Genomic DNA, 19,994 nt, shown 5'->3' on the forward strand with positions numbered 1-19,994 from the left:
CACTGAATGTGTTGTATGGTACCTGTGTTGGTTGGAATGTAGAGGGTGAGCAAGCTTTGTTCAGCGCCTCTGTTCAGGAGAAGTCTGGCATTATCCCTAATAAGTTCCTCTAATCTGGTTTCTATAGCTACTACAGTGGTAGTTGTTTCAGAGACTGTTTCAACTGATCAACAATACATGCAAACATGGGATCTCATTTTTGAAACAGACCCGCTTTGCTTGTATCAGGTTGCTGGGTTTTTTTGTTTTGCTTTCAGTCTTTTGTAATGATGATGATGATGTTGATGATGATGATGATGATGCCAAATTGCTGTGGTAGATAAGATAGTAAATGGGATTTTTTGAAAATTAATTAAAACATTTTTTTTTTTACAAGTTATCAAAATAAAGCCTAACGGCAGAACTTCATGACAAGGATATGACTTGTTCAATGCAAAGTGCATTAATGACAGACGAGACACTTCAGACGTGCACACTTTTGAAAATTTAATCACTGTATTTATGTACATACACAGAAATCAAAACATTTTCTCATTCATATAATCTCTTTTGAAGTTAAATGTTGTGTCTACCTATACAAACACACACAGACATACACATGCACACACACACACGCATGCACAAACGTATGCATACACACACACACAAACACTGTCTCTTTATCACAAGATCTCTTCCTGCTCTTTCTTCTGTTGTCTGTCTCTCCTGCCTGTTGTCTGTCTCTACCTGTCCCTGTTGTCTGTCTCTACCTGTCTGTCTCTACCTGTTGTCTGTTTCTACCTGTCTGTCCTGCCTGCTGTCTGTCCTACCTGTTGTCTGTTTCTACCTGTCTGTCCTGCCTGCTGTCTGTCCTACCTGTTGTCTGTTTCTACCTGTCTGTCCTACCTGTTGTCTGTCTCTACCTGTCTGTCTCTACCTGTTGTCTGTCCTACCTGTTGTCTGTTTCTACCTGTCTGTCCTGCCTGCTGTCTGTCTCTACCTGCTGTCTGTCTTGTCTGTTGTCTGTGTCTGTCTGTTGTCTGTCTCTACCTGTCTGTCTCTACCTGTTGTCTGTCTTGCCCGTTGTCTGTCTCTACCTGTTGTTTGTCTTGCCTGTTGTCTATCTCTACCTGTCCCTGTTGTCTGTCTCTACCTGTCTGTCCTACCTGTTGTCTGTCTCTACCTGTTGTCTGTCTCTACCTGTTGTCTGTCGCTACCTGTCTGTTGTCTGTCTCTACCTGTTGTCTGTCCTGCCTGTTGTCTGTCTTGCCTGTTGTCTGTCTCTACCTGTTGTCTGTCCTGCCTGCTGTCTGTCTCTACCTGTTGTCTGTCCTGCCTGTTGTCTGTCTCTACCTGTCTGTCCTGCCTGTTGTCTGTCTCTACATGTTGTCTGTCTCTACCTGTTGTCCGTCCTGCATGTTGTCTGTCTTTACCTGTCTGTCTTGTCTGTTGTCTGTCCTACCTGTTGTCTGTCTCTACCTGTTGTCTGTCCTGCCTGCTGTCTGTCTCTACCTGTTGTCTGTCTTGCCTGTTGTCTGTCTCTACCTGTTGTCTGTCTTGCCTGTTGTCTGTCTCTACCTGTTGTCTGTCTTGCCTGTTGTCTGTCTCTACCTGTTGTCTGTCTTGCCTGTTGTCTGTCTTGTCTGTTGTCTGTCTCTACCTGTTGTCTGTCCTGCCTGTTGTCTGTCTCTACCTGTCTGTCCTGCCTGTTGTCTGTCTCTACATGTTGTCTGTCTCTACCTGTTGTCCGTCCTGCCTGTTGTCTGTCTTTACCTGTCTGTCTTGTCTGTCCTACCTGTTGTCTGTCTCTACCTGTTGTCTGTCCTGCCTGCTGTCTGTCTCTACCTGTTGTCTGTCTTGCCTGTTGTCTGTCTCTACCTGTTGTCTGTCTTGCCTGTTGTCTGTCTCTACCTGTTGTCTGTCTTGTCTGTTGTCTGTCTCTACCTGTTGTCTATCTCTACCTGCTGTCTGTCTCTACCTGTTGTCTGTCCTGCCTGTTGTCTGTCTCTACCTGTCTGTCCTGCCTGTTGTCTGTCTCTACCTGTCGGTTGCACAGTCAGTCCATGCTTCGCCATTTCTGTCCTCCTCCTCCTCTGATGACGATGAATCATCTTGGCCTTGAAGCTGACCCTGTCGGATGGTAGATACAATTAGTTTAGTTTGTCCTGGCTGCACAACAAGGACAGACAGAGTCAAGGAGAGAGAGAATAAATGAATGATTAATCTATTTCATTTTCTGAGAGTAACACTAACAGAATAGGCAACAACTGCCCTTCTTTTCATTTTGCCCTCAAAAGGGACAAAAATGGAAATTCGGGGAAAAAGAAAAAAAAGAATGACAAAACAACAAACCTACATGGAAAAGCAGGTAAAAAAACATTACAAGGCTATGAGCTGAAAAGTGCATCAAGAAAGATGAGTCAGTAACACCATTAATAATAATGACATTATACAGCGCATTTTTCCGGAAATACTGCTCAAAGCACTTTACATCTCGTCCCTCCCTCCTCCTACCCTCTCCCCCCCTCCATGTGCCCCAACCCCACCCCTCACACACACACACACACTGTGCCAGAACACACACATGCACAGAACCTCCATTGAACCACCACCCACCACCCATGACGTCCTCTGGAAGACACATCCCTGCAACATGCACTCACACACGCACACACAGGCATGAATACACAGACACTCACAAGCACTCTGCTACATGCATATATATGGCAAACAGCCTCCCTACAATAAAACATGCATTTGGAACCAGATCAACCCAGCACCAGTACAATATGTCTTTTATTGTCCACTTTAAAACCAGAAAATTGTCCTTAATCAGAAACAAAAAGAAATCAGATACATCAGTTCATAACAAGAGACATAGGTACACTCCGAGCTGTATGTGGTGGGTGCAACAGAAGAGTGGTCAAAGCGTTGGACTTTCAATTGAGAGTCTCAGGTTCTAATCCCAGTCAAAGCACCTGGTCGGTAAAAGGTGGAGATTTTTCCAGGTCAACAGATGTGCAGACCCCGCTAGTGCCTGAACGCTGTTTTGTGTGTATGCACGTGCAGAAGATCAAATACGCACGTTAAAGATCCCGTAATCCATGTCAGTGTTTGGTGGGTTATGGAAACAAGAACATACCCAGCATGTACTCCTCAGAAAACGGAGTATGACCACCTACATGGCAGGGGTAAAAAGGATCACAGAAGTAAAGGCCCACTCATGTATATGAGTGAACGTAGGAGTCGCAGACCATGAACAAAGAAGGAGAAGAAGAGGGAGAAAGTCAGAATAAACCATTGACATTTTGCACCCACCAGTTTCATGAGGTCCATGAGTTTGAAAGGATCTTGCCCTGTGGCCAGGTCGACAAAGTCTGTGGGCATGCCAAACTGAGACAGGATGCTGGGCTGTACGCCATTCTCACTCTCCACAATACGGAACGTCAGTCCCTGCACACACATGCACACATACAGAGCTGGCGAAAAAGTATCAGTATCAAGGAGGTATGATCCATATACCCTGCACTATACACTACCCCCTCGCCTCTTTCAAATATGGTATCAAAACTCACCTCTTCCCTCAGCCTGCACATGCATATGTATGATGTGTAATTGTGTGTGTTTGTATGTTTGATTGTGCGCATGTGTAGTGTGTGTGTGTGTGTGTGTGTGTGTGCATACGAGTGTCTGTGTGTTCATCTGCTTTTGCATGTATGTATTTGTGTGTGCCTATGTGTGGAAGGCAGCTGCTATGTACATATGTATGATAAAATGTATGTGTGCAGTGTGTGTGTGTCTGGTGTGTGTGTGAAAGCGTGCGTGTGTGTAGTTCGTTAGTCACATTTTAGTGTGTGTGCGTAACATTGATGTAATGTGTTATGTAAACAAAAGTGTTTTGTGAAGCACCTAGAGCAGATTTCTGGATAGTGTGCTACATAAGTATTCATTATTATCATAATCATTGTATCTGCCTTATAAGTTTTTTTTAATAAAAAGTGGAACCTGACCTACGCATAGAATCATGTGCAGGCAAGGGAAACAAAACTGTCACCTGAAGCATGATTCTGACTAATTCTACATGTTAACGTAATGCTTCACTCTGTGGAATATGTAACAACCTCCACCCCATCCCCCCCCACACACATGCAATCAGCACCCCTAAAGTGTCTCAGCATCTGTGCAGGGTCTCCTCCTGCCTGCAGCCTCATGCTGACCTGACACTGACAGCTCTCTATGGACTGCTCAATGCTGGCATGAGGACTGTGGCAGACAAGCCAGATGAGGCTGTGTGAGGGGTTTGGGGAGGGGGCGGGGGATGGGGGTGGGGGGCACTTCGGATGAACAGCATGGGAGCAATGCCACACAAACAATTGTGGACAAAGCCTGGACAACCAAAAAATTCCCCACAAAACCAATCCGCCATAAAACAGCATCAACCTGTCCCCACCCTCCACACCAACAAACAGCACTAAAATAATTCAACTGTTTTAATTCTGCAGCAGGAAGAGAGGTGAAAGAATGGGGAGGACTGTCGGACAGTTCAAAGAAGTAAACGCCAAGATATTCCACTGTGATAATTCCCATCAACTGTCCATCCCACACAAAGCCCTTTTCAACCAGCTCAGAATGACAGCAATGGTGAAGAAGGGGCGTGAAAGGCCATCCTTTGGTTTGGTCAGTTAATCAAGATCTACCTTTTTTGTGGCCTGGATTCTTCTGTACCTGGTGAAGAGACATGTAACAGTGTTTGCAGAGCATGATATGAAGTGACTCACATCTGACTCATTGTAGGCAGTCAGCTCGTTCCAGTCGAAGAGCAAGGCATCGGTGACAGGGCCATAGGGGTTGAAGTCTATCAACACCACTTCATTCTGGAACAAAAAGCTGTGGTTTTGCAGTGGAGACTTATCAGCTAGATCATTCAGCACACTTTTATTCTGTCTGAAAATTTTTTGTTGTCATATGCTATGTTACATTTATGAATACGCTACAAACTATGGAAGGCACTCCCAGTCTTCACAGTGTTCTAGGCTGTAAAATTATATGGCTCTGAACTTTAATCAAAATAAACAAACAAACAAAGGCCTCTACAACTATGAGGTGGGGGAAAGTGAGGGAAACAGAAATTTTTCTCAAAGCAATTTATCATTACAATGAGTCTGTAAGAAGTCTGTTTCCCCCAACCCCTCCCATGTCATTTTCTTTTCATTTTGTGTGTGTGTGTGTGTGTGTGTGTGTGTGTGTGTGTGTGTGTGTGTGTGTGTTCTGTTTGTATATCATTAGTTCTCTGATAACGTGAAGCTACTTTACTCCACAGACAATGAAAATACAAAAATGAGAAAGGTATGGAGATGGCAGAAAATGAATGCAGATAGAGAGAGAGAGAGAGAGAGACAGAAAGAGAGAGAGAGACAGTGAGAGACAGAAAGAGACAGAGAGAGTGAGAGAGAGAGAGAGAGTGTGTATGTGTGTGTGTGTGTGTGTGAGAGAGAGAGACAGACAGACAGACAGACAGACAGAGACAGAGAGAGAAGCAAAACCAGCACCATGACTTAGAACACAGTACAGAGGCAAAGCAATCAATGAACATTTTGCTACCCATTCTAAAACATACCCAATGCACACACACAGAGACACAAAGACATACACAATTCACATAGACACACACAGCAACAATCTGGTGTGCATTACGCGTTTATGCTTTGACACGTATCACAGACTGCACACACACACACACACAAACACAAGAAAATTACCTTCTTCCTTCTCCATACATCAAAAGTATCTGAAAAAAGCAACACATATGTTTAGCCCTCCTGGTTTCAAGATGATTTTAGTAATAAAATTATGAAAAACAGATGAGCACCATTAATAACAGAAAATTCTTATTTCGTCATACCTATTTATTATTTATTATGTCAGGTCAGATAGATATATCTGCTACTGGTAACCTGGATCCCAGCACTACCTGTCACAGGGTTGAAATGCTGGCAACTAAACCAGCACCGCCACCAGTCCTCTCAGGAGGATGGTGAGGAGGGTGGCTAGACTCCCTGCTGGAACTAAATGACCCATCAATGGGCGCCAGCTCTGGAGAGCTACCTGCAGCCACCTAGCTAAGGGAGTAAACCCTGACAGAAAATCCGGATGGCAAACTCTGTCACTTTTCGGCAGCTCCTGCGGCCACGTTGGCACCAAAATGTAACAGCCTTGCTGTTCCTTTGGATCCGTCAGAGAGGTGGAGAGGGGGGACAAGCTGCATGGGCAACAGCCGGTCTTCCATATTACATTGCCCAGGCTTATATCCGTCCATCCATCCACAAACACCTTGCACCTTGCACGTAAAACCTGGAGAGGACACTCCAGCTTCGCTACTAGCACTAGTGTCGGAACAACACGTGAAGCAACAGTTACCGGTTATAAGTTAGTGCTCAATTTGCGTAGAGCTGACACCAGGGTTTGCTTCTGACAGTGGGAGGGACCCTTGCGTCCCACTGGACAGCTACCGCCCGCCCAAGCTGAGCATCCCCCAGCCAGTTAGGTGCTGTCCCGCCAAGACCTGCCTTCTTCTATGGGTGTATGAAGATTAGGAGAATATCCGACAAGCAGGTCATTAATTTCCGCACCAGGCAAAAAGAAAACTTCAAGAAACGGATCAACAATGAAACTGAGGGAGAGATGGGCAAAACAGCCGAGTGGGTAAACACTGGACTCTCAATTTGAGGACTGTGGGTTTGGATCCCAGTCACAGCACCTGGTGGGTTTCATTAATAAGGGTGGAGGTTTTTTTCGGATTTCCCTGATCAACAAACCTGCAAGTACCCTGAAACCCCTTTATGTATACACATGCTGAAGATCAAATAAGCACGTTTAAGATGCCGTAATCCATGTCAATGTTCAGCGGGTTATGGAAACAAGAACCTACCCAGTGTACACACCCCTGAAAACACACATTACCCAGAAACTGTTAACTCACAAGAGCCAGGTTCCATGGTGAAGTTCCCATCCACCACCTCCTCAAAGAACTCTTCAATGTCCTCCTGGATCTCTGGCCGGCTGTCCACAATGTGCTGGAAAAACTTGGAGTGGTTTCTCGGGCAGATTCCTGCAGGGGTGGAAACCAAACAAACTGGACCATAGACGATGTTAGAATCAAAGAGTTATGCTCACCAAGGTGGCAGAATGGTAAAGATGCTTACTTTCCATGACGGCGCAATAGCCGAGTGGTTAAAGCGTTGGATTTTCAATCTGAGGGTCCCGGGTTCGAATCACGATGACGGCGCCTGGTGGGTAAAGGGCGGAGATTTTTACGATCTCCCAGGTCAACATATGTGCAGACCTGCTAGTGCCTGAACCCTCTTCGTGTGTAAATGCATGCAGAAGATCAAATACGCACGTTAAAGATCCTGTAATCCATGTCAGCGTTCGGTGGGTTATGGAAACAAGAACATACCCAGCATGCACACCCCCGAAAGCGGAGTATGGCTGCCTACATGGCGGGGTAAAAACGCTCATACACGTAAAAGCCCACTCGTGTACATTCGAGTGAACGTGGGAGTTCCAGCCCACGAACGCAGAAGAAGAAGAAGCAGCTTACTTTCCGGTACAGTGTCTATGAGGGTCTGGGTTCAATTCCTGCTCTCACCCTTTCCCCCCATGTTTGACTGGAAAATCAAACTGAGTGTCTAGTCATTCGGATGTGATGATAAACCAAAGTCCCTTGTGCTGCATGCACTTGGCTCACTGAAAAAGAACCCATGACAACGAAAGTGTTGTCCTCTGGCAAAATTCTGTGAGAAGAAATCCACTCTGACAGGTACACAAACATACATGCATGCACTCAAGGCCTGACAAGCTCGTTGGGTCATGCTGCTGTCAGGCATCTGCCTAGTAGATGTTGTGCAGCGTATATGGATTTGTCTGAATGCAGTGAAGCCTCCTTAAGAAAGTGTAACTGAAACTGAAACTACACTCATCACACAATGCATCATGCATGTAAAACATAATCTAACAATTGTACTTCCCTCTCCCTTTACACATGCATCCGCAGACACACAGACCCCACTGACATAAATACTTCTCTCTCTCTCTCTCTCTCTCTCACACACACACACACACACAGAGAAAAAGAACTGACCTATCAGTTTCCCATGGCGCACAAAACAGCGAAATTCATGGCTGTTGTTGATGTCAGCCCAGCGACGCAGCACTAGGTCATGCTGAATCACTACGTCCTTTGACGCCAGCTCTCTGTCCTCACAGTGTATGAATCTGTCAACACCAACTGTCTGTCCTCACAGTGTATAAACCTGTCAACACCAACTGTCTGTCCTCACAGTGTATAAACCTGTCAACACCAACTGTCTGTCCTCACAGTGTATAAACCTGTCAACACCAACTGTCTGTCCTCACAGTGTATAAACCTGTCAACACCAACTGTCTGTCCTCACAGTGTATAAACCTGTCAACACCAACTGTCTGTCCTCACAGTGTATAAACCTGTCAACACCAACTGTCTGTCCTCACAGTGTCTGTCCTCACAGTGTATAAACCTGTCAACACCAACTGTCTGTCCTCACAGTGTATAAACCTGTCAACACCAACTGTCTGTCCTCACAGTGTCTGTCCTCACAGTGTATAAACCTGTCAACACCACCTCTGTCCTCACAGTGTATAATCCTGTCAACACCAACTGTCTGTCCTCACAGTGTATAAACCTGTCAACACCAACTCTGTCCTCACAGTGTCTGTTCTCACAGTGTATAAACCTGTCAACACCAACTGTCTGTCCTCACAGTGTATAAACCTGTCAACACCAAATGTCTGTCCTCACAGTGTATAAACCTGTCAACACCAACTGTCTGTCCTCACAGTGTATAAACCTGTCAACACCAACTGTCTGTCCTCACAGTGTATAAACCTGTCAACACCAACTCTCTGTCCTCACAGTGTATAAACCTGTCAACACCAACTCTGTCCTCACAGTGTATAAACCTGTCAACACCAACTCTGTCCTCACAGTGTCTGTCCTCACAGTGTATAAACCTGTCAACACCAACTGTCTGTCCTCACAGTGTATAAACCTGTCAACACCAACTGTCTGTCTTCACAGTGTATAAACCTGTCAACACCAACTGTCTGACCTCACAGTGTATAAACCTGTCAACACCAACTGTCTGTCCTCACAGTGTATAAACCTGTCAACACCAACTCTCTGTCCTCACAGTGTATAAACCTGTCAACACCAACTGTCTGTCCTCACAGTGTATAAACCTGTCAACACCAACTCTGTCCTCACAGTGTCTGTCCTCACAGTGTATAAACCTGTCAATACCAACTGTGTCCTCACAGTGTATAAACCTGTCAACACCAACTGTCTGTCCTCACAGTGTATAAACCTGTCAACACCAACTGTCTGTCTTCACAGTGTAAAAACCTGTCAACACCAACTGTCTGTCCTCACAGTCTATAAACCTGTCAACACCAACTGTCTGTCCTCACAGTGTATAAACCTGTCAACACCAACTGTCTGTCCTCACAGTGTATAAACCTGTCAACACCAACTCTGTCCTCACAGTGTCTGTCCTCACAGTGTATAAACCTGTCAATACCAACTGTGTCCTCACAGTGTATAAACCTGTCAACACCAACTGTCTGTCCTCACAGTGTATAAACCTGTCAACACCAACTGTCTGTCTTCACAGTGTAAAAACCTGTCAACACCAACTGTCTGTCCTCACAGTGTATAAACCTGTCAACACCAACTGTCTGTCCTCACAGTGTAAAAACCTGTCAACACCAACTGTCTGTCCTCACAGTGTATAAACCTGTCAACATCAACCGTCTGTCCTCACAGTGTATAAACCTGTCAACACCACCTGTCTGTCCTCACAGTGTATAAACCTGTCAACACCAACTCTCTGTCCTCACAGTGTATAAACCTGTCAACAATTTCTCCTTTAGGGATGACAAAGTATTCTGTATCTTGCATCTAAACACAGTACAAGACAGGCACTTGAAGAAGCTAAAACAACCAACAAAATAACCCTTGTTTGTACACACACACCAACAAGAGTTTCTACTCTCAAACTCACACACATACATAATCACACACACACACACACAAACTCACACATATACACAATTACACATACACACACACAAACTCACACACATACACAATTACACACACACACACACACACACTCTCTCTCTCTCTCACACACACACCTTTTTCATTCCCAGCAGTTTTCTTTTCTTTTGTTCTTGTCTGATAAAAAAAAAAAGAAAGAAAAAAAAGAACACAGACACACGCATGCACACACACACACACACACACAGAGACCAAGAATTCAAAACAGAAAGCCATAACCCCTTAAAGGGGTTAAAAAAACAAAAAACAAAAACCAAAAAAAACACACACACACAAACCCCCCCCCCCCCCCCCAAAAAACCACCCGACTATGAAATTGCGTTTTGGAAAGGCAACACTTGGGGGTCTGGTCTGGCACACTGAAACATTTCCTCTTCATTCAGCAGCCAGCCTGACAGAGACAAACAGCCTCCATCTTTTCAGGTGCCTGTGGTTCTCAGTGTAAATGCTGCGTCTGTGATGGATCCACCTTTTGTGTCAGATACTTACAGTTTAACTCTCTTCATCTCAGCATTCCCAATCATTTTACAGTGATGTGCCAAGTGGTCAAAGCATCTGACTTTCAGTCTGGGTCCTCGGTTTGAATCCTGGTCATAGCATCTGGTGTGTAAAGGGTGGAGGATTTTCCAGTCTCCCAGGTCAACAGATGAGCAGAGCTACTGGTTCCTGATCCCCTTTCATGTGTATATGCTTGCAGAAGATCAAATGTGCAAGTCAAAGATCCTGTTATCAGCACAAGGTGGGTAATAGAAACAAAAACAAACCCAGCATGCAAACTCCTGAAAACAGAGTATGGCTGCCAGCAAGGTGTGATAAAAACATTCATGAATTAAAAAAAACAACAACAAAAAACCCCAAAACCCCACTCTCATTTACATATATATAAGTGTACTCAAAAGGTGCAGCCCATGAATACCAAAAAAGAAGTAGAAAAGAAGAAGCAGGAGGAGGAGGAGAAGAAGCAGGAGGAGGAGGAGAAGAAGAAGCAAGAGGAGGAGAAGGAGAAGGTCAAGAAGAGGAAGAATCATTTTACTGATAACAAAGAACACTCCTGTACTCACGGCTGTGACAAATCATGAGCGATGAAGTTGGAGCTCTTCAACAGAAGACACACATCACTGGCGTGGCAACACTGCAGGGAATTGTTCAGTGACACCCAGCTGGCGTCCTGAGACACACACACACATGGTGACACACACAGTGACACATACATGGTGACACACACAGTGACACACACACATACACAGTGACACACACACATACACATGGTGACACACACACACACAAATGTACATACATACACACATGGTGATACACACACGCACACAGAGACACATGTACATACATACAGACACACACAGACACACATAGTGACATACACATGATCACAAACCGATTCATACATAAATCTGTTAGTACATATAATATATGCTTATAACAATTATGCACAGATGTAAATGGTCATACAGATCACATAACCCACACCTGTGCACAAACATTTCCTTGTGAGTTGTGTGCATGCAAACACACACATAAACACACACACAGACTAACACACACATATATACTCAAACACTCACACACACACACATAATATGAAGTACGCACACACACACACACACACACACACAGACACCCCACCCCCACCCCCAACACACACACACACTACACCAGACCGAGACCAAAGTAAGACAATAATCCTGACTGAGCACCATCTTACCTGTGGAGAGCTCCAGTTCAGTTTGGGGAAGACTGTCCCGCCCAGCTGTCTGATGGCTGTGTCCACCTGCTGCAGGAACCCCGCACAGTCCGGCATCTGAAACACAACACTCATGCTGTACAGTCATACTTATCTGCCCACAACATCTTAACAATAATCATAATAATAATGGATACTTGTTGAGTGCTTTCCTCCCTTAAAGGGAGCTCATAGTGCTTTACAATAAACATTAAACACACACACACAATAACTTACAAATAAAAGAAGAAAAAAGACAATGATATAACGCTCATAAGCATGAAACAGATTCAAAGGCTACACGTATTACATTACTTAATTACACACACACACACACAATTTGTATGGCTTATAAGTGAATGTCACTGGAAAGGCATGGAAGATCTATGCATACACGTTTTCAAAAAGATTTGTTTTCAGACCAGTTTTCAAAGAATGAAATGAGGGAGAGTGGCAAAGATCGTGAGGTGGTCTGTTCCACTTTCACTTTCAAAGAGGTGTCAAAGCGCGCCCACTGATCCATGAATGCTACATCATATCTGCCTAAAAAAAAAAAAAAGAAAAAAAGAAAAAGAAAAAAGAAGCAGATGCCTGACCGATGTACATGCGCCAGAAAGTATCATAGGAACAAATGATGGAAAAATCCACAGAATGTGCTTACTTGATGAAGAAAAACAAACATAAAAAAGGATTACAATGGAAAAAACACACAAATAATTACCTTTGGTAACACAATGTAAACGCTAAAAACTACTTTTATTTACCATGATTTGTATTTCATTTTTGACTCATTTGTGCAAGCAAAGTGAGATTATGTAACAGGCCCAGTAATCTGTTGTCTATCTGTGTGTCCATAATAAGCTTTAACACTGTCACTTTCTCTGGAAATACTTTTCATGAGGTTATGATTTTTTAAGGAGGAGTTGTTTACAAGTTTTAGTGGAGACCTACATATGTGTTGAAAAGTGTGGACATTATTAATATTTTTTCCTCGTACTAGTAGTTCTTTAGTCAAAGTGATTAATTGAATTAATCATCATTTGTACACCTTCAGACTTTGAGTGAGTGTGACCTTAGTAATAGTATAGATGTGTTTGATGTTCTTGTCTCTTTTTATGTTCTCTGTCTTGTCTGCTGTTTAATCTTTGACATAACCACACAACACAACACAAAACACAACATAAAAAGTTTCCCCCCCACAGTTACTCTATTCAAAACATACCTTGGCTTCTTTACAGTCTGCACTGGATGTCCAGTCCACCTGAAGCACACAAACTGTGAGTTGACAGTGAGATGGCAGTCAGACAAATGAATGTGCAACTGAAACTGGACTGCATTTCCATATATTATGTATACGTATGTAACTGATTAATGTTATCTCTCTCTCTTTCTCCCTCACACAGTCATAACACTAGAATAACGGGTGCAGTTACATTGGACTTTCACTCTAAGGGTCCAAGGTTCGAATATCTGTAATGGCACCAGGTGGGTAAAGTGTGGAGATTTTTTCTGATCTCCCAGGTCAACATATACACAGACCTGCTAGTGCCTGAACCCCCTTTGTGTGCATATGCATGAAGAAGATCAAATACGCACGTTAGGGATCCTGCAATCCACGTCAGAGTTCAGTGGGTTATGGAAACAAGAATGTGCCCAGCATGCACACCCCCGAAAATGGGGTATGGCTGCAAACATGGCGGGTTAAATAAACAAAATGGTCATAGACATAAAATGTTACATGTCTGTCTAAGTATGTGTGCATGCCTGAAATCTGATTAAATGACAGGAAATGAATGATGAGCGCCCAGTGGCAGCCATCAGTCGGTTCTACCCATGTTGTACAAATGACTCAGAGTTTGTAAAGTGCTTAAAGTTTCGTCTCTGACCGAGTAGGCGCTATTTCAGTATCCATATCATTAAAAATAAACATGATATTGACACAGACATAAGTAGGATGTATATGCACCACAAATGGCATGCTGATTTAGTGACTGACATTGTGAAAAAAAAAGACATACACCTCAAATACATGTGTACACATACACACCACACATATGACACGTGATATACAGACACACATAGTGCACACACATACCATACACAAAAAGAGATAGATGGAAAGAAAAACAAAGAATGAGGTCAGAAAGAGACTTTAGCCAAAAAGGTGTATGACTATATCATAAAGATATGTTTATAATTATATTCAAATAATGTTTCTTAATTCTTTCTGTTTTTACATTAAGAATACTAGTTATTACCTGCAGTGTGTGGATGTATGTATGAAACGATGTATGTGATATTTTTTACATTTGTATCTTCGTAATATTTGTTGGGGCTGTTGTTGGCTTTTACAGTTATGGTCCCCATGTTGTTTACTTGTCTATGTTGTGATAATGCACCTGACCAAATTTCTCCAGTTGGAGATAATAAAGTTATTCTTATCTTATCTTATCTTACTGCTTCTTCATCTTCGCTGTCATCTGGAATGCTGCTTGAGTATGCCCCTTGGTGGGATCTGAAACAGAGCAGGTCAACCATCACAACAATTCACTGTTCAATTATACATCATATACTCCATTCACACATCCACACACATCTGAACATAGACATACATGTACATCGACTATTTTCTTTTCTTTGGGTTTCATTTACATTTAATGATACTCAAATTCATCAAAACTTTAAATTTCTATTCACACAGACACTGCACATCATGTTTGTATTTGTAACTTGATTTCATACACACATTCTTTAATAGGTGGTAGTCAGGTTGAAAAAAATTCTCAAGCTTTCTTCAGTTCTTGGACGTATTGAACTGAACCTTATTTAAGTTATTTGCCCTACTATTTGAATTTCAAATAGCTTATAAGTTATAACATTTCATTTGCTTTATTTTCCTTATGTACAGTATCTTTAATAATGAAAAATTCTACCTTCTCATTACAATCAAACAGTAAATATATGTTGAAACTGTTGCTAGTATTCTCAGAGTTCTACTATTTTGATTTCAATTTACAATGCAAAAGATTATCCTACAAGTTACATATAGTTTTCACTGTTTTGTTTAAACATACAGAAATTAAAACTTAAATGACTCTAAGTGAGTTTTGTTATTCTAATATGATATACAATCAGTGTTTATTGTGTATTTGAATTACATACTGCAGAAACTTTCAAACTTACCCTTCAGGAAGGACAACTGAATCGGCATGAAGGTAGTCCAGAAACTCTTTGGGAATGGGCAATATTATGCTGGAATTGGAACAGAGAAAGATAATACATTTTATGAAATGATGATATGTTAAAAGTTATGTTATAAAATGATGTAGTCTCTGTATGAACCATTTGAAGTGAACCTAACTACTAAATTTGCAATGGAGATTGTTTTTTCCCTGTCTGAATATTCCACTATTGCCTTCAAAGAACTGGATTGCTTTTGTCTTTATTGAACAATTCCCCCACCCCAGCCCCCCTTCTCATGTTGTAGTATTACTACCATGGATTCTTCTTCTTTTAACTCATCAGTGAAAAAATGATGAAATCAACGGACCCTCTTACATCAATTATTAACACTGGATCGGAATTATCGCAAGCTGTGACAAACTTTTCCAAACACGTCAAGCCAAACACCCACCTCTTAAGCGTGACATCCTCAAACGTTTCATACCACGTTGAAAAACTGCATCGCATCACATCTTCCACTTTCATTTTGGAGAAAATCTGACACTTCTTTTTGTTCAAGTAACTTTCGAAATCGAAGACAGCAAATCCTTCACTACTCTTTCGGCGTGCACACGAACTTGACCTCTTCTCTTCTAGTCCTGAACAAGAGAAAGGACCATAGATTTGTTAAAGTTCAGACACAGTTGTCCAAGCAGAACGCTGCGGGGTCCGATTAGAATTATTTCAAACGGAAGACAGCTTTCTCACAACAGGACATGCGGCCTTATTTCCGATTCCAAAATATCCGAATACCAGGACTTACCCAAATTATAGGATGTTTTCCAGAACAGAAACATGCGTTTTTACCGAACAACGTCATCGTCACTTTGAAGCTGATGATGACGATGACAATAAAAAATTAACAGGACACGCTGCTTACTTCATATCGTTCTTACAAGGAAGGTTGGTGTACTGGACAAGGTCGTATATGGCACTGACTTCTCATTGGTCTTGAGGGAAGTGGCAGTATATCTACAAACCGAAGTTATATGCCTTTTATCATGTATCTGAAATAAACTGCGTTTAATCAGAGATGCACGAGTTTGTTTACATACTGTTATTAACACAGAAATGAAACAGGTGGCCGCACAGGCCCATAGTGTAGCATGTCATGCAGGACAGATCATGGGTGGTTCATGGTTGAGGTGGCACCCCGGGAAGGTACTCCAGTGCAACACATGACAAGAAAAGACAGGACAAGGCAAGACAAGACGAAAGTCTTTATTTCTGAGGAAAATATATATGCACTGATTTTTTTTTTTTTTTTTTTTTCATACATCGAGTCCATGCCCTGAACAGGTTCTACACTTCACAATACAAAATCACGACATGTATTGAATGGCATAAGCCGCGGGAAAAATCTCAGTACTGTTTGATATGGATGTTGGACTGCTAATTTACCGAACACACACACACACACACACACACACACACACACACACACACACACACCGACACACTCAGGCACACACACACACACACACACACACACACACACACACACACACACACACACACACACAACACACACACACACTCACACAATTCAGACACACATACACTCTCTCTCTCTCTCTCTCTCTCTCTCACCCACCCACCCACCCACACACACACACACACACACACACACACACACACACACACACATTCCTATCAAAGCAACACGGGTAGGTACTTTGATTGAACGTACCTTCATTAACGTCGACACTAGAGTATCAATACAAGGATAAAACTATAATAATAATAATAATAGTAATAATTGCACTGAAAACTAGCAAAGAGAGCCCCCTTTTTCACAACAAAACTCCAGCAAATAAAAAAAAAATTAAAAAAAATAAAAAAATAAAATAAAATAAATAAATAAATAAAATTCTGCGTCGAAACTAAACACCCACTTTAACTCCCTCCATACGAACGGCGAAAGAGACGACGTTAACAGTGTTTCAGCCCAATTACCATCATCAAAATAATGCAAGTGGAAGGCTCTTATACTGAAGAGGTGAATGTTGACAAAGAATACCACAATTCTGACGACGGAAGCTAAAGTTTGGGTCATTCAGACACCCACTGGACATCCGAGGGGTCTGTGTAGAGGAGAAGAGAGGACTGGCCGTACTGAGTGAGTTAAAAAGCAACCAGTGATAGATGACGCATTATTTTTTTTACGAAAGTAATAAGTCTGCATTGTCATTTTGCTATAATCTATTTATCAGATCCACCCAACACAACAATTAATTAAGGGGGAAAAAAAGAAAAAAAGTATAAAAACACGTATACGTCAAAACTCTGCAGCAGAAGACTCATCAGCAGACTATAACTATATAATTATGAATAATAATAGAGTGGGTATCACGTGAGCATCAATGGTTGTGGTTTTTGTTTGTTGTTTCTGTTGTTTAAAAAAAAAAAAAAATTAAAGTGTGCAGCCACGGCCGAAAGATCTCACATTGTGATAACGATCAAAGCTGCACCCGCTCTCTCACTCGAGTCTTTACTGATTCAGTTCGTCGTGAGAATAAAATGATATTATTTCTCTACTTTGTGTTCTAGCTGTGATTGTTGGTAATTAATTAGTAATGTAAGAAATCACTCGGACTTAAAAAACAAAACAAGACCATTGTAATAATGCATAGTTTTGTTAATCACGCGCACATAGACACAAGTAATTCACACACACACACACACACACACACACACACACACACACACACACACACCTTCTGACATAACGTTGCAGAAGCAACAGTTCATTTGGTCAGTGCTGAGAACTGTTCATTTCTGTTGATCAAGTTATATATATATATGTGTGTGTGTGTGTGTGTGTGTGTGTGTGTGTGTGTGTGTGTGTGTGTGTGTGTGATAACTAATTTCATTCCATACTGCATGGTTATTAAAACAGCTTTTTTCTCTCTACAGTTTTCAGCTTCATGGAAGTGTCAAAGCGTGGAGACTGATCAATATATACGCTACACCGCATCTAAAAAACACACACCAAAGCAACAACAACAACAAAAACAGAACAGTAAAACATGGAAGATTATCATCTGAGACAAGCAATAACCAGACGAAAGCAACAATGAAGAAAATGTTTGACGTCAAATCGTAGGAGGAAGCAAGTATGACAGCACTTGGCCCAGAGCAGAGAGAACGGACTGAGTGTTGTCTCAATGGTGCTGGCCACACATGGGATACAGACAGCTCGACTGGTCTGGGGGGTCAAAGTTCTGGTGGTCAAAAGTTCAGAAGGTCAAGTCCCAGAAGAACATGGGCTGGGTTGCATAAGTGATCTTAGCAGTTTTTTCAGCATTAAGACTTTTCCAGAGTCTTCGCTCATTCAGTCCACTAACTTCTTGAGTTCTTGACGCAAAGCAGACCTAGCGCACTGCTAAGATTGTCCAACCCAGCCATGGACTAGTAGGTAGTGTAGAAACGATGTGTTGGCTTGCGTCCTTAATGTCATAGCCGGCGCGGCGGTCTGGGTCTTGAGACGGTTTCGCTGTCCGAGGGGGTGCATAGTGCAGTCCTGGGTGCCTGTCTGGGTGGGAGGTCCATCTGGCGTTCCAAGGGAGAGTCATGGCAGCCTCAAGATGGGTGATGTCCTGGATGCTCTTCTGGCGTTCCAAGGTGGACGAGTCTCCAAGGATGTGGTATCAAATGAAGGGGATGAGCCAGTCACTGAGCAGAGTGCTACGAGATGCACGAGAGACAGAAGGGGCACGGTCAGACTGCTGTGAAGGACAGCTGGTGGCCCTCCCCGGTGTTTTCCACAGCAGACTCCCGACGTGGCGGCCCACGTTGCCTGCCAGCAGACTGGTCCCTGTCCTGTCCGATTCAGACTATGGTTGTTTCCCTGAAGATGGCGGCTTTTCAGATTGCTGCTGTTCACAAAGGAGATGTTGGCTACATCAGACAGTTCGTCACAAACAATCATATTAAATAGCCGTTGTCTCAGATCTGTTCTCATATCCGTCATGGGGGTGATCTCGCTGATGCCGAATCTGGCACGGGAGGTTGTTTTTTTATAATTTTTTTTATCAGCAGTGTCTTTCATCAGTTACGGACACGATAGACTTGCTCACTTCACTAGCAAAATCGATGATCCTGCAGTTGATGACAACATCCGGTTTTTCTCTGGAGGAAGTGAACGACTGCAGGAACTGCTGTTTCCGTGGGTGAGGGTTCGGCAAAGTCGCACTGAAGTCCGGAAATGGCATGACTTTCTGAGCCTTTTCCCTTCAACGCCTTTCATGGTGGAGTCGTATAAGATCAGCACGTTTGGCAGGTCTTCACAAGAATTATCCTTATTTCCTTCATCTACTCGTAGACTATGTCCATCGAATTCCTCTACACTTTCCAGGATTTTCTTCCTCAAGAAGCGCGTGTCGCTCTTTTTCTGTCAGCGTGACTCTGGCTTTGTCTTCTGGCGCAGTGCTTCCATTCTGTACTTCAGTGCTTTCTGCCGCTGGCGTTGTTCTTGCTTCTCCCAGCTTTGCGCTTCTCTCGTTGCCCACATGCCCTCTTCCGCTTAATTCTCTCTGAAGGAGGGGTGAAACGAAATGTAAAGCATTTTGAGCAGTATTTCTGGAAAAAAAGCTAAATAAACATCCATTATTATCATCATCATTATTATTGTTATTTACTCGTCTCTCTCCATACTATTTTCAGCACATAGCCTTGTGAATTTTTTTGGTCTGCTTTCCATGCAGTTTTGTTGTCGTTTTGTTTCTTAAAAAAAAAATCTATACTTTCGAGGTCGAGGGCTAAATGAAAAGAGCACTGTTTGCTTCTTCTATTAATTCAGAAAATTTAATCAATCAATTTATTCACCTATTTTCTCTCCCCCTCTCTCTCTTGAGATAGAAATACTAAATTCAGCTTATTGCTTTTCACATTTTTCTG

The 19,994-nt window shown here is 42.6% G+C and overlaps 1 protein-coding gene across 14 annotated transcripts; it reads right to left on the minus strand.

Annotated features, from left to right (window-relative positions):
* Window positions 1-473: 473 nt before the first annotated feature.
* LOC143284599 (translation initiation factor eIF2 assembly protein-like) lies at window positions 474-15,822 on the minus strand. 14 transcript variants are annotated; one of them, XR_013055581.1, is made up of 15 exons: window positions 15,508-15,822; window positions 15,057-15,125; window positions 14,331-14,388; window positions 13,096-13,134; window positions 11,856-11,951; window positions 11,197-11,303; window positions 8,120-8,253; window positions 6,959-7,087; window positions 5,739-5,767; window positions 4,758-4,853; window positions 3,298-3,432; window positions 1,574-2,109; window positions 1,267-1,299; window positions 1,180-1,217; window positions 474-1,043 (listed from the first exon to the last, which is right to left on the minus strand). XR_013055581.1 is itself a non-coding variant. In XM_076591431.1 (13 exons), exons 1-13 carry the CDS (start codon window positions 15,579-15,581, stop codon window positions 1,920-1,922), a joined length of 1,059 nt encoding a protein of 352 aa, XP_076447546.1. In that variant the 5' UTR covers window positions 15,582-15,822; the 3' UTR covers window positions 474-1,919. The 14 variants fall into 14 exon arrangements, 4 of the variants coding, with proteins under 4 accessions (XP_076447546.1, XP_076447549.1, XP_076447547.1 ...); XR_013055583.1 differs by lacking the exons at window positions 1,180-1,217; window positions 1,267-1,299 and having other exon boundaries at window positions 474-1,179; window positions 1,858-1,923; window positions 2,021-2,109; XR_013055576.1 differs by having other exon boundaries at window positions 474-1,217.
* Between the last annotated feature and the right edge of the window lie 4,172 nt (window positions 15,823-19,994).

The sequence above is a fragment of the Babylonia areolata genome, chromosome 8, assembly GCF_041734735.1.
Source record: "Babylonia areolata isolate BAREFJ2019XMU chromosome 8, ASM4173473v1, whole genome shotgun sequence".
Taxonomy (NCBI): Eukaryota; Metazoa; Mollusca; class Gastropoda; order Neogastropoda; family Buccinidae; genus Babylonia; species Babylonia areolata.